Below are 27,419 nucleotides of genomic sequence, written 5' to 3'. Positions count from 1 at the left end.
GTCACCAGGGCACCCACCCCATTCAGCAAAGGGCCCACATTTTCCCTAGTCTTCCTCTTGCTACTGATGTATTTGAAGAAGCCCTTCTTGCTGTCCTTGACATCTCTTGCCAGATTTAATTCCAAACGGGCCTTAGCCTTCCTCGTCACATCCCTGCATACTCTGACAATGTTCCTATAATCCTCCCAAGTGGCCTGTCCCCCTTTCCACTTTCTGTATACTTCTTCTGCTTCAGTTTTGCCAGGAGCTCCTTGCTCATCCATGCAGGTCTCATCAGAAGCCTATTCCAAATAAATTTAGAACACTAGGAACCTAAATTATACAATAGAGCACACTTAGATCCATTCCCAACTGTAATCCATATTACAATGAGAGAAGTTTGGGAATTCTGTGTGAACGCAAGAATGCCTTAACTGCAAATTCAGTTGCAAGACTGAATTCTGTAGGTTGAAAGAAGAGAGAAGGGTGGGGGGTGTACACACATACATATATCTTATACACACACAGATATATGATGAAATGAAAAATTAAAATTAAATATATTAAATTAAAATTAAATTCAAAATTAAATTCAAAATAAATTAAATTAAAAATATATTAAAAAAGCAAAGCAGCAACTTAGTAATTACAAACAACATTGAGTTTTAAAAATTTTGCTTTCTATTTTGCAAGTTTATATACTCGCTTTTTTGTGATGTTTATAGTAACAACCTCTTCCTATCCTCCCAATGATGAATAAAAGCTGGTTACGTCATTTTGGAATTATTTCATTGTAAATTTAATTTGTATTTACTAAACAAATTTGTGATTACTTCCCTTTCTTTTTATCATGCTTGAAAGCTAATCTTGAACAGCTTCAAGTGACAGACAATTGAAAAACAGTTGATGTGCACCATCAAATTCAGCTTTTTTTTTTTTTTTTTTTTGAGTCTGAGTAGCTATATAGCAGTTCTATAGTAACAATTTTTAATACAGGTAAATGTAATCAGTGCCTACAGTTCAGGGAATTAAAAGATAACATATCTAAAAATCTGTACTATTGTTCAGCACAGAAGTGGGAAATGAATCACCTTCAACAACTTGGAAAAAACTACGAAAAGAAAGAAGTGAAGTGAGAAGCTCTACAGTATGTTCTTAGGTTCCATTAAACAATGGTGGGTAGAGATCAGGAGTTATGAACTGATAACTATTTTCTATATCTTTTTGCTAAGAAAATACAATTCTAACCTAGAGAAAAGTTTGAGAAAAATCTCGCCTCTGTTTCAACTAAATCTGAATTCAACAGATATACCTTCTGAAGTCACAAATATCAGAATGGAAGTCACCTTAGGCCTGCTATGAGAATGTACTTACTTTTCTGTCTGCTTATGATGTTGATCTTGAAGGGACACCAGAGACAACATGTGCTCGATCTGGGCTTTCAGGTCTTTAACTTCTAGGTTTAAATGACAACACTGAAGATCTTTAGAGAGTTCCTTGGGAAATTAGTAACAACAACAAAAAAATGCTAAACATCAAACTGAAAATGAGAAACTGAAATTTAAGCTATAAATAAGCATATTAATAGGTCCTATATTGAAAATCTAAGATAGAATTCATCTATATTATTACAATAAGGTTTTTACAGTAGAAAAGTACAATTGCTTGATTTTCATTTACATACTTCAGTATTGCTTTGTAGATTTCTTTTCAGAAAGAGATGGGTGTGCTGCAATTAGCATTAAGAACCCAACAGCCACAACTGTATGTTTATGTATGTATGCCCCAAAATATGCTTGCTTATTTTCCTATGTACTTGTTCCATAACTGGATTTCAGTGACATTGTCCAGGACAAGTCTTCATTACATTCAGTCATCTTCCTGAGATGCTGGTATCTTGTTTGAACTATACTAAAGCTCATTTTTAAGATATCAAAAAATTTTAGCCACCCCATTAAAATATACATTCCATTGCATAAGACAGGTAAGTATTCATTACACTGTATCATTTGAGCCAATCTAACTGCTGACTTAAAATGAAAGGTGGGGGGAACAACTTTCCATCCCTCTTTTCCTCTTCGCTTTCTTCCTGCACACCCTCTCATCCCTTCCTGTCAGCCAGCTCTGCTGTTTGTCTGAGGCTGAGCTGAGCTGATTCTACTTACTAAACTTGGCAAAGAACTTCACTGACCTCTCCTTTTCCCCTTTCCTCCCCCTCTTCTAGCACCCTCCCAACAATCCAATCCCCAATAAGGAGAAGGTTTTTTTCCAGGCTAGCAGATTAGGTTGCCATATGGCTAGACAAGCATCAGGAGCCATTGTAAAGGCAGGAGTAGAAAGAAGGATATGGCCAGGAGCAGGATCAAGTCTCCAGCAGCTGCCTGAACTGCTCAGCCATATTGTGTTCATTCACCTTTAGCAGGTATTTTTGCATGCAATTGTATACTTTCATGAAGAGATATACTTGCATGAACAATGAAGTACTTTCAGGACAGAAGGACTGAAACAGCTAACACTAGAATTTAAAAACACCCTAGAAGGATTAGTTACAGCAGGAGTCACCTGAGCAAGAACAGGAGAGACAAAAGGGAAATCTATTCTTAACTGTAGTCAAATGTTGCCTACAAATCATGAAATCTGCCCTTGAAGTGAAAGGCACTTTACCTTTGGAATACACCCATCTTGACCCAGGAGGCGCATTTCATTTTCAACACGATGCAGCCAATTTGTATTTTCCTCAAAATGATTCACCTCCTCTTCTTTCTTCTTCTGCATGTGTGTACGGTGCGTTCTAAGCATTGCAAGCCTATGATCCCGCTTGCATGTGGCCTAAAAGGACAATGTTGAAGGGGAGACTTTCAAATGGTGTTCACAAACACCTCTAGATGACAAGGATTTTTCCAGACTTTAATGGGACATAACAAACATTTTACATTTTTGACCAGTTAAATAATAGTGCATTCTTCTTTTGGGCATTACTGAATTATTTTTAAATATTTTCATGCTTTTTCCATGGAAACCCTTCCAATAGAGAATATAGTCATTTGATTATTCTCTTAAGGGATGATACATTGTTTTTGATCAATTTCTGTTCTAGGTCATAATTGTCTGAAACTAGGAAGACTGCAAAAAATACCCATGCACGTATGCACACACACACACGCTTGCTTCTAGATATAACATATAACTTAAGAATTTCTAGCAACTCAAGCATGAATTTGAAGAAGGAATTTTATCTGCTTTGTTTTTCTAATGCAATATGACCTAAAAAAACCTACCGAAGGATTAAATGTTTTGCAGAAGGAAAATCCTCTACCTCCAAGCATCAAAATTCTCCTAAAACTTCTCTGAAGCTTGACCACAAAAAAAGCACAAAAACAGCAAATCCAGCTGGTATGAGGCAGTGTCTTAACAGGGCAAAGGAGACTTCTATTCTAATTTCAGAGAACAACTATAATTTGCAATATACTTTCAACATTAGGTCACTTGATTTCTACTAGTCACAGATAATGTTAACTTTAGATAGAGCACACAGAATTCAGCTATGCCTGAAGTTTAGGTAGTTACAAAAAGCAAAATAAAAACACGTTTAAAGTCTATTTGCTACACTCAACAAAAATGAGCATAGAAAACCCAATTAGTTTTTATAAACTATGTAACCTAAACCTCTAGGTTAATACAGTTTCAAGAATAACTCTCTAAATAAGAACATCAACTGTAATAAATCTACATATTTAGAAGAGCAGGCCAAACTGGTTCCACTATAAGAAGTCAGAGGAAAGTCTGTATGTAGCTCCCTCATGCTGAGCTGAAGCACAGATTACTCTAACTGCTGTTCTTCCAAAGGTAATGGAGAACAAAAAACAGGAGCAGTATGCAAGAAGATGCAGATTGCATTTTCCAAGATGATTTTTCAAAACCTTTGCTTCAATACACAGTGTGCAGAACATAGAATCAGCATGGCAGAGAAACTTGAAATATGAGTGCTCCTGGCACTTACCAGGCAAGGGCCAGATCCTTAGGGAAAGTATCAGGAAAAGATCAGTGCAAGACCAGAGCTCCCCTAGACATCTGGTCCCCTGTAGTCAGTGACACTAGGGGAAAGTTTTCAGGACCACTGAAGTGGAAAAATCCAAATGCATTGTTTTGAAGGCTTGTCTTTGACATTATGTGGTGCAAGAGAGGTACTAGAAAGTACTATAGGTGGTAATGACAATATTCTGCTGTTTCATGAACCCTCCCAGCAGGTTCCCATGAAGCAGGGACATTATCATGTTAATGTGCTGCAGTGACAGCTAGCTGTAAAATTGAACCAGGACATGAAATCTGGAAGACATGTACTCCCAGACAAGAGACTTGGTTCTTATTCTGTTTTACAATTGCAGAAATCACAGGTGATATAGAAGAAATTGGCCCCTCAAGGCTGAGGAACTGGGACACATTTAACACTTAAATCTAGATTCAGCATGAGTGATTACAGTGAACAGAAAATTTCAAAGCAAGATAGACTGACTGCTTTCCAGTAACATGCTCCTTTCCCAGATAATTAAAAACACTTTAAAGTGACAACTGGAACTGCAGAAGTGATTTTACACCTAACATACTTTTTTAAAGCTTATCAGAGAAGAATTTGTTTTAGCCATGTTGCAGTAATCCTAACCAGAAGGCCATCCTACATAGGAGGAAAGTCTGAAAGTTCATGATCTGCATAACAGTTAACCTGAGTAGGCACAGGCTAGTGCTGGGCTGTGCTCTGTTGCGCACGTAGTTTGGCCTTCGGGCCTATACTGTGCTGCACATACTTTTTGCCATAGAATAAACTTCACCCACTAAGTTTAATGAAAGACCCTGTTGGCAGCTCCTGCTTAGCATTGACAATTACACCACCTTTATCTGTCTTTATCTAAAAGCGCAGCAACAATTTCTCATGGGAACATCCATTTCATCTGACATTAGACGACAATCAGAATTATCTTAAGAAAATCCCATAAGAGCTCAAAAGACCAAAATGGGATAACTTCTCGGAGAATGGGATCCACATGGTGTGCTCTGCCCTGACTGGAGGCCTGTTCAATGCTGCACAGCTCAGGATACCCAGCATCTGAAGGAGTAAGCTTATCTATACTAACCCTTTTTCTCCTTATAGCGTTAGCTCTAATAAACAGCATTTTAAGTGCTCCTTACAGAGCGTGAATGCCTTTCTCACTGGGATCATAACAAACCAACACTTGCAGAACATGTCTAAAAAAACCAAACCAAAACAAAAAGGATTGCCAAGTATCAAGTATTGCATTAGAAGTAGAAAACTTTGATAACATACGTCAAAACTGCATGAACATTTACTCCAACTAAGGTTGTTAAAAATAACCAAAACACAGGGGCAGTATCGAGAACGGGTTAAATTTTGCAAGATAATTTACAACAAAATTTTTGCAAAAAGAAAGAATTTGTTAAAACAGATTAAGGTAGTCTAAATTCATACATTAATCTTTTCCCCCCCTTCTTTCTGAAATTATCATTTTGAATTGAAACTGGCAAATGAGGGCTGGGCAAACATAGGTAAGATCTCTTCACTTCACATTAATTTAGCTAATGTGATTATTATAGCTAGTTACCAAGTATGAACAAATAAGTGTAAAATAAGAAGTGCTTTATAAGCAAATATCTTCCTTTAGAAATTAATATTTCAGAAATACCCCTGTGGTCTCGCAGTGTATTTTACAGAGAGAAAACCCAGAGGCATTTAGGAAAAGAGCAAATGTGGAAAAAATACATGGAAGAACAGAAGCATTACAGTGCACAAGGGAAATGTGAGCAGTCACTCTGATAATCAAATGACTGGATTCCAAATTAAAATCCAATTTGTTCCAACCAAAGCAGTCTCAAAAGGACATTTAATTTTATCATTACAGTGTCTTAACTCTTTTTAATAAATAAGGCATTGTACTTATGGGAGAGTGACACTTGACCCTTACTAAATCATATCTATAAGTTAACTAAAAAATAACAACAACATCTGATGCAGCAGTGGCAACATTTGACATAAATGGTAAATTAGCCCATAAGAAGTGTTTGTATGAAATATAGTGTATGAATATAAAACTCTACACTATAAGTAAAAATACAATTATGCTCCATTGCAAGAAGCATTTAAAAAGTGGCACAAGATAGGAGATATTACTTCAGAGTTTCTATGACATGAAAGAGAATTCTAGAATACATAAGTCACTTGAAACATCTTCATCAGTAACAAGAAAAAACATGCCTGAATAAAATGACATATTTTCACTTTGACATTTATAAGGACCAAATTTCATATGAATCACTGGGAAAAAATTGTCATAGGGTGAGCTATATCATTTTTGGCCAAATACAGATTGTTACTGTGACTAAGCAAAACCAGCCTTACCCCCAACTTCATACCTACATAAAACATGTATTCCTTTAAACCAAGTTGCATCAAAAAACTTGATTAAGATAAATGCTTACTTGTCTATACTTCAGTCTTCTAGAAAGATGTGAGCATTCAATGCTGCGCAACAGCAATTATTTGTACTAAGTCCCAAAATTCTTTTCTTAAAATAATGGACAACTAAATGTAATTTTATTTCATATGACTATTCTTAAGCAAGTCTCCAAAAGCTTACAGGTGACAATCAAAAACACCAACAACAGAATCTGCCTTGTTTAGCACAATGTCAATGCTTTTCCTTATAAAAAGTATTACTCACATCACAGATAGATTTCGCAGGTTTGATAATGGCTGCAATGTCTGTACCATACGTACATTAATATGTTTTGGAAAAAAGCACCACGAGTCTCCCAAATCTAGTCAGATATTAAGAGTAGCTACGACAATGAAGCCTACGTAAGGACAAGTTGTAAAGTTTTCATGATTAGCAGCAATATAAAAATCAACACTTTGTGCTGTGCAAAAAATAGCACACCTGACAAGCACCACGTTTTCTGTATAAATAGAAGAAAAATGTTACCTAAATGATAAGCACCATGTCCCATTTTAACTGTTTAAATATTTAGCACTGACTAATTACGTAAATATTTAAGCAAAATTCCATATCTTTCTATAGCAAAATAAAGGGATGGTACATTGTATCAAATTACTGGCAACTCACCTTTTCTACTCTTTCTTCAGAGCACATCAGCTGAATTTGTTCATGATATTGTTTCTGGTAATATATCTTCAGTGTATTTTCTTTCAGACGCATTTCCAACTTGAGGTATTCTTTTCTGATTTCTTCACGGTTTGTGAACACGTTTTTAAGGATTTCTTGGTATCTAATAGAAGCAAAGCATTAGAATAAAGGCTCTCTACCCTGTGCCAAACAGAAGGGAAGAGGTTATAGAGTGTCTTCAAAACTGGCAAGTGAATGTTGGGGAATCAACTTATCACCTGCACTCTGAGTAACACGAACTTGACAGGATCCTCAAGAGGAGGAAAAGAATGCAACACCCACTTTATTGCTGACTTTTATAGAGAAGCAGAGAGGCTTATATGTGTCTCTGTGGATACTCCAGAAGATTAACAATATTCTCTGACCAACAAATATTAGCATAGTGTATGCCCAGCATTTCGAAGTGACCTTGCTCTTGACTGATTCTTCTCAAACACAGAATGAAATAAAGGGCAAATCATACAAATTAAATTAACCTTTCAGACATAACCCCCCCCCCCCAAAAATGCAGGAAAACTGTCAGAAGTATGAACATGACTTGGAAACCAACACTTTTTTTGAAAATGAAATTTAAATAACTTGAATGAGAAGTTTATGAAGCCTCTGGTATGCCAGTAGGACTAATCCCAGTTAGAAGGCATTTTCCACAGCAAGTAACCACTGCTGAGTAGTGCTCTGACACTTATAAGAAAAACAATTACCCCCTCCCTGCCAAAATTAGTAAGACAGGAGTATTTAACGACAATACAAAAATCCAAAATAATTTTAGAATATGTTAGCTAGCTTCATTTTGGCTTAACTACAAAATTATCATATGGCTTTGCTACTTCCCATGCTTTAAACAAATAATTTTAAGTATCCCCGACACACCCCAAACTTAAGGATCTGTGAAATGATGTAGTCTCAGCAGAGTCAGACACAGTCATAACAGAAGGCAGAGAAGAGAGCATAGAGATGCATAGCCTTGTCTCATTTAGAGAGCTCCTGGTGCATATGCCACACTAGAAAGTGCTAGTGTGAGAACAGGAGACAGTCCATTTAACCCCTTACGAAACATGTACTTTCAAAAAAAAGAGAAAAAAGAAAAAGAAAGAAAAAAAAGAAGAGGTTTGCCCCAACTGTTTACATTTTGCTGATGAGGAAGACAGTCTGCCACCTCTCCGCAATAAAACTCCAGTCTTTAAGATGAATCCGGAGACAACCTGCATCCAGTAGATAAAGTATCTGTGCATATATATATACACACACACACTTTCTTTCTACAGAGGTTTCACAAGCACAGTAAGGAGTTATTTAAATATCAGCTATATTCACTTTTTTTGTTGTTTTTGATCCAGACATATGTTGGGAATAATACATTTCTAAACAGTGTATAATTTCTCCTCCACAAAAAGATTAAGTGACACATATCAGGAACCTTAACAGGCTTAAGTTTAGCTAAACAAATTTAACAGAGATTACTTTCCCTTGAAAATTCTCTAAGACTCTAACCTGTTGCTAAACAAATCTGTCTGCAACATGACAGATATTATACTTACTTATTTTGGATGGAATCATGTACTATTCAACTAATGTTTTTTGTTTTGTTAGGCAATCTTGTACTTTGGAGGAATGGAGTATTACTTTCTCTTCAGGAAGTATTCCAGATAAAAAATGCATTCAAAGGGCCAATAAAAGAGTTAAATGAATAAACCTAGTTGAATAATTCCCAGAAATATATATGATGAAATATTCAAAGACAGATCCTATATAAGAAGACTTATTGAGAAGAATGAGAAGTATTAAAAAAAAAAAACTAAAGAGCCTACAGATGTAAATGAAATCCTTTGTGAAATGAAGAACTTCAATTTCTTGTCCTTCTTAAACCTCACAAAAAGGATATTATTGAAGAAATACCTGCCAGCAGTTGCAGCAGCTGCTGGCAGTTATGAAAACTGCATTCCATCTACCCACAAAAATGACCTTTTAAGTGGCTTTGCTGAAAGCTAGCATTCTTATTTTCCTCAAAAGAAGGCAGTACAAGTAAATCAAACTGTTAGCAGAAACAGCAGCATTAGAACCTAGGGAATAGCTTTGAGACTTTTACATAATGCAATAAAGAGTCAATTTCTGTTTGGTAACATGTTTCTGGGAGCATTAAAACAGAGCCTATAAATATTTCCCTCTCCCTCCCCAAATGTCATACCTCTGCTATAAAAGTCTAGATCTTGACCACTTAATAAAATAATTTAAAAATTGTAGTAAGTTTCTCTTACTTGTAAGATATTTTCACATTTCTTGTGGTATGAAGATAAGCTTCCTACTAGAAAAGGATTGTTTTCCATTACTTATTTCAGGACTGTCTAGTTTTCAAAGTCCAACTAGATGGACTTCCAGGAAAGATTGTTCTATAGACAGATCTATGAGAAAGCTTTTTCTGAAATTATGTTCAAAATTTTTCCCCTTTCTTAACTGCATTGCATTTTTTTATTACAAAACTCCCAAATATAACGCTAGTCTATGTTGTATATCTATAATTCAATTTCTATCTGCAGCATATTGTTTAGTCTATATACAGACCAGTTGTTTGGCTTTTTAGGATTTTTCAATGGCCCTTTGACGATTTTTTTAGTTGATTATCTGGCTGGCATTCATTGCTCATTGCTGAACTTTCACCAATTTATTGGTGTTCTTCCTGATAACAACTTAGTGAATGATCCTATCCCAGCTCTGTACCTTCCTCAGATACGGGCAAGTGTTTCACTGAATATTTTTGCTACAAAGCTTTTCACATACACTATCTCATTTTCATCTAGTGGGACACCACTATATCTTTACACTTTAGCTTTGGAAAGTTCTCTTTTAAAAAGGCAGTGCTTTCACATGAGGGTTCTTCCTATAGTGCAAGAATAACTTTGAAAAATCAGATACAAGAAGTCAAGGTGACTCAAAATCATTTTATAGTAACATTGCTTAAGTATTGGCTCCAAATAGGATAAAGACTTTATAAAACTTACTTTTCATTTTAGTTCTTCTGAAAACACATTACAATATAGTACTTTAAACAGTTGAAATTAAAGAAGGCTATTATTCTAGATTTTCTCCCAAATCTTTAGCTTTTTGAAATAGGAACTTTTTAACCCTACAGAGCTCTGGCTAGAAGGCTTGCATTAAGTGTTGTTAATTGTAGGATTTCACTTGCATATTAATACAGAAGAGTATCAGTAGCCTTAGGACAAAAATATCATTTCCCTGTGAAATTTAGCATCATTACAATAATTAAGGCACAGATAAGTTAAAAATAAAAAAAAAAAAAAAAAGGACATAGGCATTTTAATAACCACATGCTCACTGATGAAATTCAAGATTTAATGCCCTACCATAAATAAATATTCCTGATATCAACAGCTCTAATGAAAATTTGATGGGAATAGATATAGTCTACAGCACGCTGACATTGCTGCATTTTTATCAATCTAGTACAGCCTTAATAAGGAAGTAGCTAGAGGTGCCAGACCTTCACCACTGATCTAAACTGTGATGTCAGTGAATCACATCAGCTTCTTGATGATCAGAGTACATGATTATTCTTGCAGTGTTTTACTGTATAATTTGCCTAGAAAGTTGATATTAAGATACTTCCTCACATGTACAATATTTCAGTTTAAATCTGCCATCAAGTTGTCCTGAAAAGAAACAATAATTATGCAAAGTCACACCTATACCAAATAAAGCAATGTTAATGATGAAACCAATATTGAAAAGAAAGTAAATGTGTTCTATGTAGTATGCAAACTCCAGTTTTAAAGCAAGACCTTAATATGATCAGTTTACCTTTTTATTTCCTGTTGTTGGTTTGAAAGCACTGCTGTACTCCTATTTTCAGGAACGGCTGCTTTCTTTTCTTCATATTCTCTCAGTTTCTCTTTCAACATTACGATCTGAAACAAAAAAGTGCCTTTCAATTGGAATATAAATTTAGCTTTTGTCAACCTGTTTTTAAACCATCATTCTGTGCTTAAAAATACAAAATACATTTTTTCTTTCAAACCTGTACAGGAACATTAGGAGAACACTTGTCTTATAGGTTCAATCCCATGAAGACATTTTGTTTTCAAACTTATAACAAAAAATATTGACATACCTCTTTCTTTTGTTCATTGCAAATTTTAACATACTGGCTTATGTGGCTGTCCAAACTAACAACATTGCTCTTCAACTGTTGAAAAATAGAAAGAAGTTAAAATTTAAGAAGACTCCTTCACTTTTTCCTGCATAATATTTACACTATATATAAAGTATTGCATAATCATGTGTACTGTATTATGAGAAGAGAGATGAATATATTGCTGACTTGCACAAAACTATGATTCTCTTAGCTTTTGTAGTAATCTACTGCTCATGTAATTTCCCTCAACAGCACAATAAAAAGTGATTACATTTATATGCACAAGCAAATTTCACATTTATTTGAACTAGCTTTATCAGTTAAAGCAAGCCTTGTGGATCTTATTATAAAAATTATCTTTAATTAAAAAGTACGCAACAAATAGAAACTACCGTCAACCCCATATTATGCAAAGGAAATAGGATGCTGAAATAGACAGGATTATGAAAAACCAAATCTGAACACCAGAGAGCAGAAGACAGGACACCCCAGCAGCTTTTCATTCATCAGTATAAGCTAGTTGAGCTTACTGGCTCCAGCTGAATTCTACCTGTAACAAACCTAGTCTGGCTCTTGCACAACTGTTCAGATGTTTGTGACATACTTCCCAATTCTCCGTTTAGGAATGTAATATTAAGATACTGAAGCTGACTACAAATTATATGAGCTAAGAGATTATTGGCTCGAAATTTGAGGCTCACAGAAACAAACTCTTTCAATTTGCAGGCTAGCCTTTTAAGGCATAGTCCCAGTAATGCTCCTTCTTTGATGAAAAATTACTAATATTAAATATTAAAATGAAATAAATTATAATTAAAAAAATCATTCTCTTCGTACTATAATAGTATATTTTGACAAAACATCAGTAAATACCAACATACTCACAGAAGACTTAATATCCTTTGCTCGGTTTGCGTACTTAAGAGTATTGTATGTATCATCGTAGAACATAGAAGATGGACTAACAGCAGCTATCATTATTGTTCGGCAATTTCCTCCAAGAGAATCTTTCAGTAAACGAGTAAGCTTGCTGTTTCGATAAGGAATATGCTGTTTCTTGTTCTAGAAAGAGTTATATGTATTTTTTTTTGGATTATGTAAATGTATTTTAAATATTGACCTGCTTAAAATATCTGCTTAGCATTTCAACAATACCACAAAACACAACAGCCTTAGAACTCTTCATTTACATAAGTAATATTCCTCAAAATTACATATACACCTCAAACTGTCTCCTTTATAAAATCTCTTAGAACCGTTTTATACCTTCACAGCACACGTATTAGCCAAGTTATTTTTTGAAGTCTGGATATGCAACAACTGTTTTCGTTAATGTGGGCAACCAACAGAAAAAAGTAGACTACATTAATTACTTTCAGTTCATACAATCATAAAAGAATTGAGGTTGGAAGGGACTCTGAACAGGGCTAGTCGAACCCCCCTGCTCAAAGCAGGATCAACTACAGCATGCTACCCAGAACTGTGTCCAGTTGGGTTTTCAGTGTCTCCAAGGATGGAGTCTCCACCACATCTCTGGGCAACGCAATGCCTGCTTGGTAAAGTTTTTTTCAATTCCATCTACAGAATCTCCATCTCACAGGACAAAGGCTATTAAAACCCAAACCTACACCAAATAAGTCAACAGGAAGAAACTTATGTACAGATTCCAAATTCTCCCTCCTTTCCCAACAAGACAGTGGTGAGTGTGTACCTTTTTCTGGCACCAGGAAGGAAAAATTAAAGTTTTGATCATTTTCCCCTTACATATTTGAAGGGGGAGCTCAATAGCTGACCAAAAGGACAAGAAGGGTGTAGCTGGAGGCAATAGTCACATAGGAACTTGACTCTGGCAAAGTTCAGGATGTTTTGTCATTGTCTTACACAATTGTTCCCACTCCTTCCCTTCAGCTAGCATCAAGGGTTTGCATAGCCATGTGGTGAGCCAAATCAGTGGACTAATTCACTACTGCTGCAACACCATCCCCACCACAGCTACAAAACACATGCAGAACAAACAAAAGTCACTCCAAAAACAACAACGAAAACACTCACACAAGAAACACTCCCCCCCACCCCCCAAAAAGTTAGTTGTCACACAGACCAGTTGCCTGGTTTGACTCTTCGCACAGCTACACAAATGCTAGCTAATGCCAGCATGGAGGTGAAAGTAAGTAGCTGAAGGCAAGAAGAGGGTATGATCACCCCTTTGACTGGATTCAAGCATCTGCACAACCACAGTCTAAGGGGAGGCAGTATTGCAAGTGAGCTGATTTAAAAGTTCACGATTGCCAACAGAAACATCCTACTCTGCTCTTTATGCCTCTACGATTGGTCCTCACAGTTATGTGAGCTGGCAGACAATTAACTCATCAAGAAAGATCTCATGAAATCTCTCCATAAACTTACAAGTCTCTCTGTATGCAAAGCCAAGTCATATCCTTGGGAATTATTTCAGGTTAGAGGAAAAAAAAGCTTTCCTGTTCATTCACCTTAGAAAATATTTAAAGAAAGGAAAATATTGAGGGGGGAGGGGAAGAACAGAGGCAAGTTGCGGGGGGGGGTGTGTGTGGAGGGAGTAAGATTTCTGTAATGTCTAGACAGCCCAGATGTCCGTCCGTCCGTCGTTCCCCCCCCCCCGCTCAGGCAGTAATACACCCACGTATTACTATAGTTTTATTTTACATAAATCCATACTCTAATGCTCGTTTTCTTGGCCTATAAGACAATAACGGGCAGTAATCGGAACCAATGAGAAGAAAAATATTTTGGCATCCACCTTAAGTATATTTATTTTAATTCAGCTGAGGTATCTTTACGATATATTTTGATATATTCCCTTGATATATTTTATTGGATTCCTTAATTTTTGGTACTGAACATTCATGAAACACATGAAACAGCTAACCTACTTTGCTTTTCTTTCTTCGCATATTGCTTTTCTTAAGGAGATTTCAAAATAAAGACCCCCCTACATCCCAGATCCTGTCCAACAAAATATTAAAATAGGGACAACGTTTAAAAAATTATCATTATTTGTTGAATAAAGGAAATTCTTTGGAAAGAACATAGGAAATAGAAGGGTTCAATCTAGCTTGTTAGGAAGTTAGTTTATAGCCAGAATAAGCAATAAGGGAAAAGAATATGAAAAGAACACAGGCATTCTCTAGAAAACTGAAGGAGAAAATTCATGGCTGTCCTGACTAAAAAAGGAAAAAGCACATAGTAAAGGTCATAAATGAGATTTCATGAAGAGACAAGTTTGAATATAATACAAGGGTAAGAATATACCCTAGCTGACAGGTGAGAACATTAGCAGTAGTATTCAAATATACTTTAGGGAACCAATCTCGACTTGAAAAGGACAAGGAGAAGCGGCTTACAGTAATTAAGTATTTAAAAAGACAAAAACAAATTATTGCAGGAGAAACAGGAAAGCAACTATGCTCATGTAACTGGCATATTTCTCTTATTTGTGTATGCATCTTGTTGGAAGTATTTGTTACTTTACTTTTACATTTCAGATCTGCAGTTCTCTCACGCCATTGAGAGCGCAAGGCATGATGAGTCAGATTAAGTTTATAGACTTTATCCTGAATGAGAAAGGAAGAGAAAAAAAAAAAAACAAAAAACCACACACACACACAAAAAACCCTCTCCAAAATACTTTTGGGAATCGTATGTGGCTTTTTTAGTTTTGATCAGAACAATGCTTTTCGTTATCTCAATTGAAAGCAATCACTCATACACAAAACAAAGCTCCCTTCCAACAAACGAACAAATGAATAAAGTTGGTTGGAAAAATTATACATTAATTTATATGATCATGTAAAACACCTGGTTTATGTAACATAGACATCAAGTATTAAGGGGTAAGAAACAAGTTGAACAAGACGGCTACTAAGGGCAAAGAGCTCTTTCGTTTCATTGCTAATAACCAGGCAAGAAATTGTATGGAAGAAATACAATGGCAAACCTTATGAATGCAACAGAAGTAAAGTTCAATTATAGATTAGAGTTTTGGTCTAGATGAATGGACTATTCATTCCAAACAGTTCTAGAATACTTACTGTAGTTTTGAAATACAATATATCCTGTAATTTACGCTATTATTCCGTACTTCAAAGGACAACCAAAAACTTGCCTATAAGCCCATGACGATTTGAAGACAGACTCTTGCACATGCTTGTTCATGTGTTCTAATTTTATGTTCTCGTGTGTGCTGATAAATGCAGTCAACATACTAGACAGTGACTTAAATCTCAGTTTTTGTTTTTCCTCCCACTCCTTAAGTTTTGCATAACAGCTGTCCTGCTCAGAGCAGTCACTTGATTCCACAGCAGGGAAAGTCAAAATTCCTGACCTTTCAGGCTACCTAACAAAAAGCCTCATATGGCTGAGAGTCACAAGAAAATGAGGAAATCCAAGGGAAAGTCTTAAGTAGGACAAAATGATACCTTCTTCTCCCCCATCCTGGGTTTTTACAGTTCAACTACTGGGTGAGACCAGATCAAACTGGCAAAGCTCTGGAGCTGCAGCAACCCAAGACAGACAGACAGGAAGAGATTGCTAAATTCATTTTCCTTCTTCCGCACTCCAGTTCTGTTCCTTTAAATATATTTATATGATCAGAATATATCAAAATACATCAACCTCCTGAGCTGCATTAGAGAGTATTTTGAAAACTACAAAAACACCCAAAAGAACAACAACAAAACAAGCAAAAAAACCAGCTCTGGAACAGATGATGCTACTTCCCTCCTGTTATAACCTGCCTGATTCAGAAGTTTCAGTTTAAAAAAAAAAAAACCATAAATGTAGTTTAGAAATACTTCTCAGTGTCATAATAGAATACAAAAGCTCAGAGGTTAGAGCACTAAGGGATGCACTGAGTAGCAGTGGAATTCTGCTATAGTACAAGTTACATGCTGTGCTTCACAAATTTAAAGCAGATTAACAAAGGTAAAGTCATGTCTCTTAACCATAGGTTATGAAAGTAAACAGGTCCTCAGTTGTGCTCCACAGTTCCATCATCCTAATAAAAATATTTCTGTAATCCACAGATCACATAGATGCAAGCCCCTCTTCTGAAAGACTGCTTTCAGAGATGAGCTTTTTATTTCTTTCTAGAATCAAAAGAAAGATTATTGAATAAAGGAGTGCCTTGAATCTGAACAACTGTCAGATTTACAGTTCATATGAAATGATAGGATAAACTCCCCACAGAAATGCATTCACCAAATCCTCAAATACTAGAAGGTACTCAGTGAAACTAGTGGGAGTTCAGATTACGAGGAAGTAGTTCTTTACACAGTAGCTAGTGAACTTCTGGAGCTTGTTGCCACAGCAGGTTGTAGAGGCAGACAGTGGAAGCAAGTTCAAAAACAGATTAAACAATTTCTTCTCTGACAAGTCCATAGACGGATACTGAAAGAACTAGGTGGGAATATACCCTCTAACATCCCTAATACAAGAATTTCAGATGCCAGGGAGAATACAAGGCAAACAGTCCACAGAAAGTGACCAGGTTTGTGAGCTCTAACACACAGTCAGAAATAGAAAATTGGGTTTGGCAGACATTGATCTGACCCAATAGGATATTTTTAAGTGTTCTTAAAATGCCAAAAGAATAAATTGTTTATTGCAAATCCAGTAAACGTCAGACATATTATTTAACAGTTTAAGCTCTGGATAGGTGCTGTTTTCTCCTACAAAATCCTCCTCCATTAAGATTAGAGGCAACACAGCTTCTGATGTCTTTGTCTTCAGTAGGCTATTTATTTATGCAACCCTCTAGATACGCTTGATTTTGGAAAAAGGTGTGTGTGGAGGGGAAGCAGTTACATTCATCTTTGATATTATCCTGAGATAGCTGCACACTATTTTTGAGAACCATTTCCCAAGAAGATTCTTTCAATCAGCTATCCTAGAGAAAATGGTGCCAACCCATAAGGAAAAGCAATGATGTGAAAAATATAAACAAGGTAATCCCCCTTATTCCAGGGGAGCTCTCCTGGACTTCAGGCTTTAACGTGGCTATATTTCAGAAGGGAATAGATAGATATTATCTACCCCACTGTTACCCTAAAAGATGATTAATATTGTTTAAACAAAGTAGTAAAAGGAGATTTCTCCAGACCAGATAGTAAAATGCTGCATTAACTATTTACAGCACTACAGGCAGAAACTGTGGTAAGACATCAACTTCCCCTGCCAGCTGCAGACAGAATGCCCTCTCTCACTCTGTAGGCACCAAGGAAAGCCTACAAGGAATACCATATGAAGAGCATGATTTTCAATATTAGATATTATAACCTAATTTTAGTTGTTGTAGCAAATGAAAAAATGTATACTTTTATTAAATGACTGAAACATTAAGAAATACTTTTAGTTCTGAAATAGTGCTTCTATTTATCTGGAGGAGACAGTCTAAGACGAGTGGCAGAGTATATATAACTGGAGGGCAAAACCTTTCTAATTATAACCATATGTATTCTAGGCTTATGGATTGCAGGACAGAAACAAAACTTACTCACCTTTACAAGTACTTCATAACAGGCAGATGCCAAAGCATTTAAAAGTGTTTAAAGCCTTGGCATTTTTTTTCCTGAGCGTAAACAACCAAAACCAGGACACTTTCCTCCAATCCTTTTTTTTTTTTTTAAACCACAAAAAAGAACTATCTGTAGTTCAGCTAACTAAGTAATCTTTGACTTAAAGCAGTCAAAGAGATGCTGGCTCCGAAACCAATATCAGCAGGGATAAAATACATAAGGATCCTCATGAAATGTTTCTACTCCAAGTGCAAGTTACTTTCAGCATCTGTGCTAATGGAGCAAAAGTTAAGGTACATCAGATGATTCAGCACCCGAAAACTTTAACCTGCAACTTTCACAATCAAAGTCTGCAGAGACTTTGTATTTTTAAAAATTGAAAACCTGAATTGTAAACATTTTCTAATATATTCCATAAAAATATCCTAGGAATACATTCTGAAGATACAGTAAGAGTCAAAAGATAAAAGAAATGGTGCCACATTTGATATTTACTGTTTAAAAATTTGTTTTTTAAACGATTAGAAAGTGGAGACTGCATGGGAAAACAGCACATACCTTTGGATCTGCCAAGGCATTAATGACATTTCCGAGAGCTAGCAGGGAGCGGTTAATATTTGTTCCTTCTCTAAAACGAGCCCCCTTGGCATTTGTAGCGCTGGCACGTTCAGATCCTGCCAGGTCAATAAGAGACATTTTGGCGATGCGAACGTTTTGACTAATACTAGCTGTTTTATCTTGCTGCCTTAAATAAATCTGCAAGCACAAAAAAGGAAAAAGAGTTAAAAAGTAACCACTAACCAATCTCTTGTTATTCTAAGCAGTAAATTAATCTTACAGTATCAAAAGTGTTTTCAGAGATGCTTATTATCCCCTTTTTTGGAATCCAAGCTAAATCTTTCAGTGCATCTCTAACAACAAAAGGGAGGATGGCCGAAGGAGACGTACGAGAATCATTTCTGACACTTACCTCTTAAATTCATCTGCTTCAAGCATTAATTGGGGGGGGGGGGCAGGATGTACATCATGCTATTATGGTTTCAAGTGTAAAAGGTGTTCATTTTTTAAAAGGTATCATTAACAGTATGCCATAAAAATATAAATACAGGATAGTCATAGGAAAAGGCTGGACCTTCAGCAATTGACTCATCTGTAACTGCCATTAATGGAGTACAATACTCATTTACTCCTGTGAAATCACATGCTATGCCAGAGTCCTCTAGAGAGCAGAGACTCCTGTAGCCATTTGTTTCTCCTCATCCTTTCTTTCCTCAAGTTTTCAAGGTACAGGAGATATAGTAGGAATGAAATGCTTTTGTTTCCTTCTGCTAGTGAAGGTATCCTTACCCAGGTTTCTGAGAAAGTGGGCAGCACATAATCAGAGTCAAAGTAAGAATTAGTTATCCTTACGTTTACTTAGCATTTACTTTTTCAGCATTCTTTATACATTTCCCCTCTTTTCTGTTGCGTACCTTGCCACTTGCAAGGCTTAGTGTTTCTGACAGAGAATTAGGAAAGACTTGCTGTACTAGTATATCTCACCAGTTCTGTATCTTTAAGGTTGTCTACGAGAAAAGTCTTCACAGCGACGCTTAATACAAGAAATTTGACAAGTATTGGGACTGAAGTCAATTAACAAAAATAAGAGCCTTATGACATAGCAAGAAAGATTTTTATATCAAACGAGACAAGAAAGTCCTGCTACACTATTTCTAGTGCAGCCAGTGTGCCAAGAAATGGAAAACACATTTGTTCCCTGTATTTATCTTTGTAAAGGAGCTATTTCAAGCTAGTAGTACTCTACCAGAACCCAGTAACTATCATTACTATAGTAAGGAAAGCTGGTGTGACAGCCAAACTATATTGTATGATCCAAGCTTCTATAAAAAGTTCAAAAGACACAGGAAGTGCCCCAAAGGAGAACCTTTCCTACTTCTTTGTCCGTCAGCAGACCACTTAACAGAACAGTGTGGCAATTCAGAATTTTACTTTCAGATGCAGTAATTGCCTGACCTACATAGAGACTTCAAACCTAAGACAGATGGTACAAACTTGTGTCTCTAAAATCAGCACAAAATGTCCTGGGCCAAGACTTTGCTACTTTCTGATTCAGTTCCAGAACATGTCCTACACCAACAGAGCTAACAACAAAAAACAAAAACAGCCTAAAGATAACTGATCTCTACAAATAAGAGCCACCTTTAGAATAAGAGAAAATGGAAAAAAAAGAAAAACCCACAAAAAAAAAACACCAAGAGGGAAACAAAGAACCAACACAGCAGTAGGGATATACACTCATTTATATCTGTGGAACCAAAGAGGCAGTAAGGGATAAGTAGCTAAGACATATTTCTTTGAATGTCACAGATATACCACAGTAATGTAAATAGATGTCATGTGAACTGACATAAGCAGTTACTTGTAATACTGAGCACTCTGTAGTTATTTATTACAGATGCCAACACTCTTAAATTCCTCAAGTAGAAAAAGTACCTATGACCCCCCTTTTCCAAACTGCATGGTTGAAAATTTGCTTAGTTTAAACCATTTTAACTGTTAAAATGTCAGCAGACGGTGAAGTCTTATACCCCCTGGTATTCATAGAATATTGTTCATACTGGTGCAGTATTATCTAATAATAGCAAATAAATACAAGAATATCATGAACAGAGGCAGAAGAAGTCTTAGATCCAAACAAACCTGACCCTGGAGACAAGTGCATCAAGGGCGTATATATTTAGCTCATATTGCAGAGTTTCACGTTACTTAGACATGCTGCTACTAAATCATGTCATTCCTCTTAACAAGTCAACTCGTGTCCTCCCAAATAATAGTAATAATAAAAGCAATTAAATATCTTGATTGACGGACTATCTCAAAAGACAAAATAAATCCCCAAACAGTCAGGATTATCTCATTACAAGGACTAAATGGATTAGGAATATTGCAGAGAAAGCCAAAGAAAGTTTTGGCTAACTACAATAATCTGATGACACCATCTTCAAACAGAATTAGTCTGACAGAGTGAATTAACTATGTATTAGGCAGACTACTGAGTACAAAGCAGAACATGCTTCTTTGAGCTGTGACACGCCAAAACATAATCTTTATGCTGAAAGGTCTTTTCCTTCATGAGGAAGTTACAGTACCAAGGCATTTGTCCATGATTATCAAATTCAGCCAGGCATGCCATTTAACTGACTGCAACTGCATATTAAGACTGGCTAAGAGACAGACAATGCACTTAATGCAACCAGTGCTACTCTGCTGGGCACTACTACGCTGGCACAGAGAAACAAAGAATGAACTGCATAGAGGTTAGTCCAGAAAGGATGAAATTGTTTACATTGTCAGTTATCTCAAGCTCAAAGAGAAAAATAACTTAACTAGTTTTAAGAATTGCATATTTAACATTAATGGTGTCACTTAATTGGGCAAACTTGTATCGGGGGGGGGGGGAAATCATCCAAGGCTTAATATATAACCAAGTTGCATAAGCATATCCTTCTATCTGCTTTTTAAAGTCAGACACTTACTTTAATAGTATTTTGCAAACAATCACAGGATTGTTATTTCCACTTTATATTAGCCATTCAAAGAGTCAAACCAGTTTAAAGCATGTGTGTTTATATATAAAAACTAAACCTGTTTCACTGAGAACATAATCTGAAGGACATTTACAAAACCAAACAAATGTACCAGTTTGTTTAGTTCAATGCATTGCAAACAAGCTGCATCCTGAATATACATTATATATACACCCAAGATATTTGCTATTCATACGATATTTCAATACAGCAGAATTTCAGTTTTCTGTTTTTATTTATATCACTAGAAAGAAAACAATCCTTTCACTTATAAGCATATGTGGTTCATTTTTGCTCTCTGTAAGCTGGGAGTAGTTTGAAATGATGAATGAAATCATATTTACATTTTTTTAATTAAAAAATATACTAATGGAATTTTTGGTAATACATTCACATAAAATTGCAGTAAAATAGAAAGACACTATCAGTCTAGTTTATTTCATTTGGTGATTAAACAATTTTTGCTAATAAGTAAATATATATACACTAAGATCAATTTGCAAGAATAAATATATAACTTAGGCTGAAGATAAACTCTCCAGCATCCCTATTCACATAATTGTCCTGTTAAAGATATTATTAGACAACAATATCTGCCTAATTTAATTGCTTGCCACATTCATAAACAAAATCCGAAGAGTGCCAAGCCTGCCAGATAAAACAATCCAGAGCTTTCTGCTGCCAAGTAAAGGTGAGGGAGATAAGGTAGGACAGTCCAGCATGTGAACTGTGCTGATTTCTGTTTCTCCCTTTATTGTGCTGATTTCATTCTGTGTCACTGCACCACTGCTTTGCACCTTATTAAAAGATGGCACACACACACACATGACAATGCAGCTTTCAAACTGAACAACTTTGCACGATCCTTTGCCTCAAACATCCAACCACGATGGTCTCTAACAGTTGATACAGATCAGGACAAGATTACAGAGGGAATAAAAAAAAAATTGAAGTTTCAAATAGAAGTCTGAGGTAAGTAAGACAACACAAAAGCTTTTAGGGTGGGAATGATTTTTGCTCCATTATATGTTTTTAAATATATAGAAAATTTATTGTCCATTATTAATCTTTTTTTCTTAACATTGACAGTAAAGCTATAAAGTGCTAACTTTAAAGCTACTTACATTACCATCATCTATATCAAAATATTAACTTTGAATAGAGTTACTAAGCATTGCCTATRTCTGTAGATAGGGTTAAACACTGTTGAACAAATAAATAATAATTGGGCTGTAATGCAAGCACCAGGGCTCAATTTTTTTTTTTAATATTTTGCAATTCAGAATAGCAACATATAAATGACAAAGAATAGTGTGCTTTGCAATATGTACTAGCAAATGGATAATGAAGTTTTAGCTAACAGGACCCATTTTAAATTTTTTATATCACAGGCTGTATTTAAGAGGAGTCAGAAGGATACAGTGATGGTTTGCAAACAGCAATAATCTCTGGAGAAGTTTCAAACTTCAGCAGATTTTTACAATGCATGCAAACATGGTTCATGCACAAATATTAAGAAATCACTTAAGCATGAAAATCTGCATTAATCAGAATAAGCAGGATGGGAAAGTATCACTTAAGGTACTCAGTTTATACCTGGATGTGTAATTGCACCCTGTAAAACATTTTTCCTAGAAAAATGCTGAACAAGATATTAAAAAGTAGAAGGAATGAAGAAGTGAATGATCTGTAAAGAAAGAATAAAGTACAAGAAATCTTTCAATTTATGGAAGTATATTCATAGGTCAAAACTATGATTTTACAGAACAAGATCTTTCTTCTAAGGAATAATAGCTCACACTGGAAAAAAAAGCTGGAAAAGCAGGAAAGCTTTTCTTTGATTTCTCTTTGTCAGATATAATCACTATGAACATTTACACAGTAATAAAGGATGAGAAGTCAAAAAAGAACAATCATTTATCTCCTCCCATCCAAACAAAGATTAGATACAGTTAAACAAAAACAAAAAAACCCACCAACAACAAAAAACTCACCCACCCTTTCATTGTATCCAAGATTAGACAACAACTAAAATTCAAAAAAAATGACCACGTATCATTTTACCTGAAAGACAGCATGAGATCGAGAAGAGGAGGCATTTATGTCTGTGGGATGTTGCGTTCGATTTTTATTTCCATAATCCAACATTTGAAGGATTTCCTCTGCAGATTTAGGCTTTATATGGGGGGAGGGGGAAACAAAATACACATGCATTTATCTTAAGTCTTCATTAAATATAGCAGATTTCATACTGATTTCAAAATACGTAGGGGAGAAATTTCCTGTTTTCAAACTGAGGTGCTTCAAACAAATTTAGTGAAAAAACAATAAGGCCCAAAGAGCAAGCACTTAACTGCAGAAATTTAAAACAATTTATTTATTTTTAAAGAGCCTAAATTCCGCAAAGGTTCTCCATGGTTCAGGAAACTCTTAATTAAGGATGCCTTAATTCATCTTTCTTGTACTAATGCATTAAACAATATACTATTTTTTCTCCCCACAAGACCCAGGCTTTGTGAAGTATTGTGTTCAAAGAGTCAACCAAACTGATGAAACTGTTGGTTATAGAATCATTATCCCATGCACGCAAAAGCTGGAAGCCACGTAGCATATAACATGCACTAAGAGGCTGCAAGAAAGAGAAAGGTCCGTGAAAGTTGATTTCTGGACTGGAAAACTGAATTCTTTCACTGATTTTGCCACAGAATTGCTATGCTGGGCTGGAAAACTCACTTAAAATGAAACTTTTCAGATGTGGTTATTTAAAAAAAAAAAGTTGCAAATAAAAAAACTGAGATGCAGGTAAGAGATTTGCAAAGGTGTTGAACACTCACAGCAGCACTGAAGGCAGAAAATTTCTTAAGAAGTGCTAAGATGTATCAGTCAAAAGCTAATCTTCCAAAATCTGAGGACAAGCATCAAATCAGTGGTACCCTTTCGATAATAAGGACTGGATGCTTTTATAAATATGCATATTTGAATAGCAGGAGTTTTTCCTACAACCTGCTTCTGAATAATGAATTCATTAGATTTGCAAGTTACTTAGGTACTGGTGATTACTGCCACAGAAAAGCCCACTAGGAAATTATTATTTAGTATCCAGCTTTCACAAATGTATGCAAATTTCATCACTTTCTCAAATGTGTTATGAGGCTTATTAAGTTTCGAGATCTGTTTACATACCTGGTGCAATGTTAGGCCTTGAACTACCACCCCTTTCTGGGCATCTTCACGAACAGCCAGAGGTCCTGAGTTTACCAGCAGATCACGAATCTGTTCATTGTAGACCTTCAAAAAGGAAATCACAATCTTTCAAGAAAAATATCTTACTGTACTTGACAGGATTAAACCTAACTAAACAGAAACCATTATGCTTTTTTTTAATACTCATTTAAGATAAAGTAACAAATTAATCCTGTACAATTTTTGCCAAACAGCTTTCCTTCACTGAACTTGAGACAATTATTTAATTTATTCACTGGGCATATATTTTTTTAGCCATTGAAATGGGAGTCATTCTTCCTATTAAATAAAAATTGACTAATTTTTGGAGTGGGTGTGAATATGTAGCATTTATTTTCTTCTACTAGACTTTATAATACATACTACAGCAAGATTTCTCAATCCAAATGCACTTCTGCTAACATTCTTAATTATCATATTTCATCTCTGGGCCTGTGGAAGCACTTGAAATAGCATGTGGCAAAACATACCTTTTCCTCCTCCCTCTTCCCCGCCACTGACAAATAATAACTACTCTTCCACTATGACTTAGTAGGAGCTAGAAGTTAACCATAACTTAATTTTGCTGCTTCTGCATGACAGCAACACAGTGGCATGCAAAAGCAGGACTTTGATGTGTAAAGATAAAGGAAGAAGAGAGAGGCTGACAATAAAGAATGAAAGGAATATTTGTAGACAACTAACCATTGGCACAGCAGTTCTAATTGTTTTGTTTGTCAAATCTAAAATACAGTTGTACTAATATGAAAGCTTTAAAAATTAATATAATTAAAAGGAAATAGAGTTGTGGGATTTCACAGTAATTACAAGACTTTATTTCTAAGTCCTGAAACATATGCCCGAAAGGATATTTCCTTCCACATATTAACAGATATTCAAGGGGATATAACTGATCAGCAAAACATGATTCAGTTAATAAAAAATATTAGAAGAGATTGGCCTTTTTGAGCAGCCTGCTGTATGATAGTAACAAGTGGCTATAAATAACATCAAATCTGCAGAACACAGTTCTATTCCATTCCTTTCAAGAACTCATTTTGTCAAGTTCCAGAATGGTTGACTGTGGCGGGGGGAACACACACACACACAACAAAAACCAATCTCTGTTTATAAGAATATGCTTTATTGAAAACAACACACTAAATGCAGGAACTGGCTTACCTCTAAATAAGAAACAGCAACATTACATATTTTATCTTCTTTTATTTGATCCATGCAATTATAAAGTGCCATCATGGTTAAATACATCACTCCAGGATCTTGAGGGGAGCCTAGCATTGTATGAGTCTTTCCAGCTCCTGTTGCACCATATGCAAGCACTGAGTTTTCATTAAAAAACAAGAACACATGCTATTATACCAGTAAGCCAATCAGGAATACAAAATTCAAATGGACATTCACATACCTCTATCATATTGTATAGCGGTTTCAGAAGCTGATCAAGTTTCTTAGGCTTTTCCCTTTAGTATCATAATCAGAAAACTATTTCAGAATCACATTTATGCTCAGATTTCCAGTTTAAAACTCATTCACAGGCAATTTACATGAAAAATATTGTTTCTTTACTGTCATAACCCTAGGCCATCAATTTATTGAAGGCAGGTATTGCATTTATTCATAACATTCCATTTGTTAATTAAAAAGACAAGCTCTTAAAGAGAGAAGTTCATAAAATAGATTACCACACTCAGCGAAAAGCCACTTCTGTTTGAGTAACTTTCTTGAGCACTTGTGTCTACTATACATTGTATTTCTTATAAAATTATAAAGCATATCATAACCCTAAAAATGAACTCATTTTCAAAATGGAGTATAGCTATCCTATTTTCTATTGGATATAAAAAAAGTCAGCCTCGCATTTCTATAAATTAAAACAAAACATTCTGTTTAAATGCCAGGGTTTTTTTAAGGCATCTGGATATAATAGTAGAAACTTCCAAGAATTTAGTGAGGTTTTTAATGAAGGRGACAAATAGAAAAAAATTACCTGTGCAATTATATCCATTTAAGAAGCCATCAAGTACACTTTTGGTAGTATGTTCAAAAACTTCTAACTGGGATGAACTTTCAGCAAAAACTGCATCAAACACCAACTTGAGATCCTTCTTTTTTCTTTTATTGATATCCCTATGGGCTAGTCTCTTCCCATGAAAGAAGCTAACTTCTTCCTCCTTCGGATCAAAGACCAATATATGCTGGTCTACAACATGAACCACTTTGCTAAAGTTGCCATCTTTTTCCTTTTGGGACTCTGGACGGACACGGACCACCACTTTCACATGACTACAGACATCCTCTTCTTTAGCAGCAGACATAACGATAGTCCTGCTCTTCCCCTTTTTGCTTTCAAGAATTTCTCAGATCATGCAGCTGAATCTTTTCTGCAAATGCAAAAAAAGTGAAAGGGCCTTATATTTCAAATATAGCCTTCCAATTAGCTCTCTAAGGCTCTCTAGCTTCTTGTTCCTGTGCTGGACCTGTCCAGCTCTTCTTACTTAGCCTTATGGACTGTTGCAGTGTTCACGCAACTTTGGAAAGCAGTTCAGCTGGCCTGAAAAGGTGCCTTAATTCACCATAGAATTGAACAAAGCTTCAAGAAAGCTGAACAGCAGTTCCCTAGGAAATCCACAAGCCTATTTCTCTAGCTTAAAAAACAACAGCAATAAAAAACACCTATCAGTTTTCCCTTACTTCAGAGCAAGTTTGTGTATGACCTGCC

At 35.6% G+C, this 27,419-nt stretch overlaps 1 protein-coding gene across 1 annotated transcript in view; it reads right to left on the bottom strand.

The window, feature by feature from the left end:
• The window catches only part of KIF18A (kinesin family member 18A), a 48,102-nt gene extending 21,027 nt beyond the window's left edge, over positions 1 to 27,075 (bottom strand). Inside the window, exons 1-11 of the mRNA XM_026073095.1 lie at positions 26,688 to 27,075; positions 25,862 to 26,019; positions 24,641 to 24,745; positions 23,522 to 23,632; positions 18,429 to 18,626; positions 12,205 to 12,381; positions 11,296 to 11,370; positions 10,986 to 11,092; positions 7,113 to 7,275; positions 2,644 to 2,808; positions 1,354 to 1,475 (exon numbers count right to left, since the gene is read on the bottom strand). Of these exons, the coding sequence (XP_025928880.1) occupies positions 1,354 to 1,475; positions 2,644 to 2,808; positions 7,113 to 7,275; positions 10,986 to 11,092; positions 11,296 to 11,370; positions 12,205 to 12,381; positions 18,429 to 18,626; positions 23,522 to 23,632; positions 24,641 to 24,745; positions 25,862 to 26,019; positions 26,688 to 27,015 (1,709 nt within the window). The 5' untranslated portion in view covers positions 27,016 to 27,075. The remainder of the gene's footprint in view (positions 1 to 1,353; positions 1,476 to 2,643; positions 2,809 to 7,112; positions 7,276 to 10,985; positions 11,093 to 11,295; positions 11,371 to 12,204; positions 12,382 to 18,428; positions 18,627 to 23,521; positions 23,633 to 24,640; positions 24,746 to 25,861; positions 26,020 to 26,687) is intronic.
• Between the last annotated feature and the right edge of the window lie 344 nt (positions 27,076 to 27,419).

The sequence above is a fragment of the Apteryx rowi genome, unplaced genomic scaffold (genome assembly GCF_003343035.1).
Source record: "Apteryx rowi isolate R43461 unplaced genomic scaffold, aptRow1 scaffold_360, whole genome shotgun sequence".
NCBI classification, from domain to species: domain Eukaryota; kingdom Metazoa; phylum Chordata; class Aves; order Apterygiformes; family Apterygidae; genus Apteryx; species Apteryx rowi.
The sequence above is the reverse complement of the archived record's forward strand: the minus strand, read 5'-3'. Positions and strand labels throughout refer to the sequence as shown.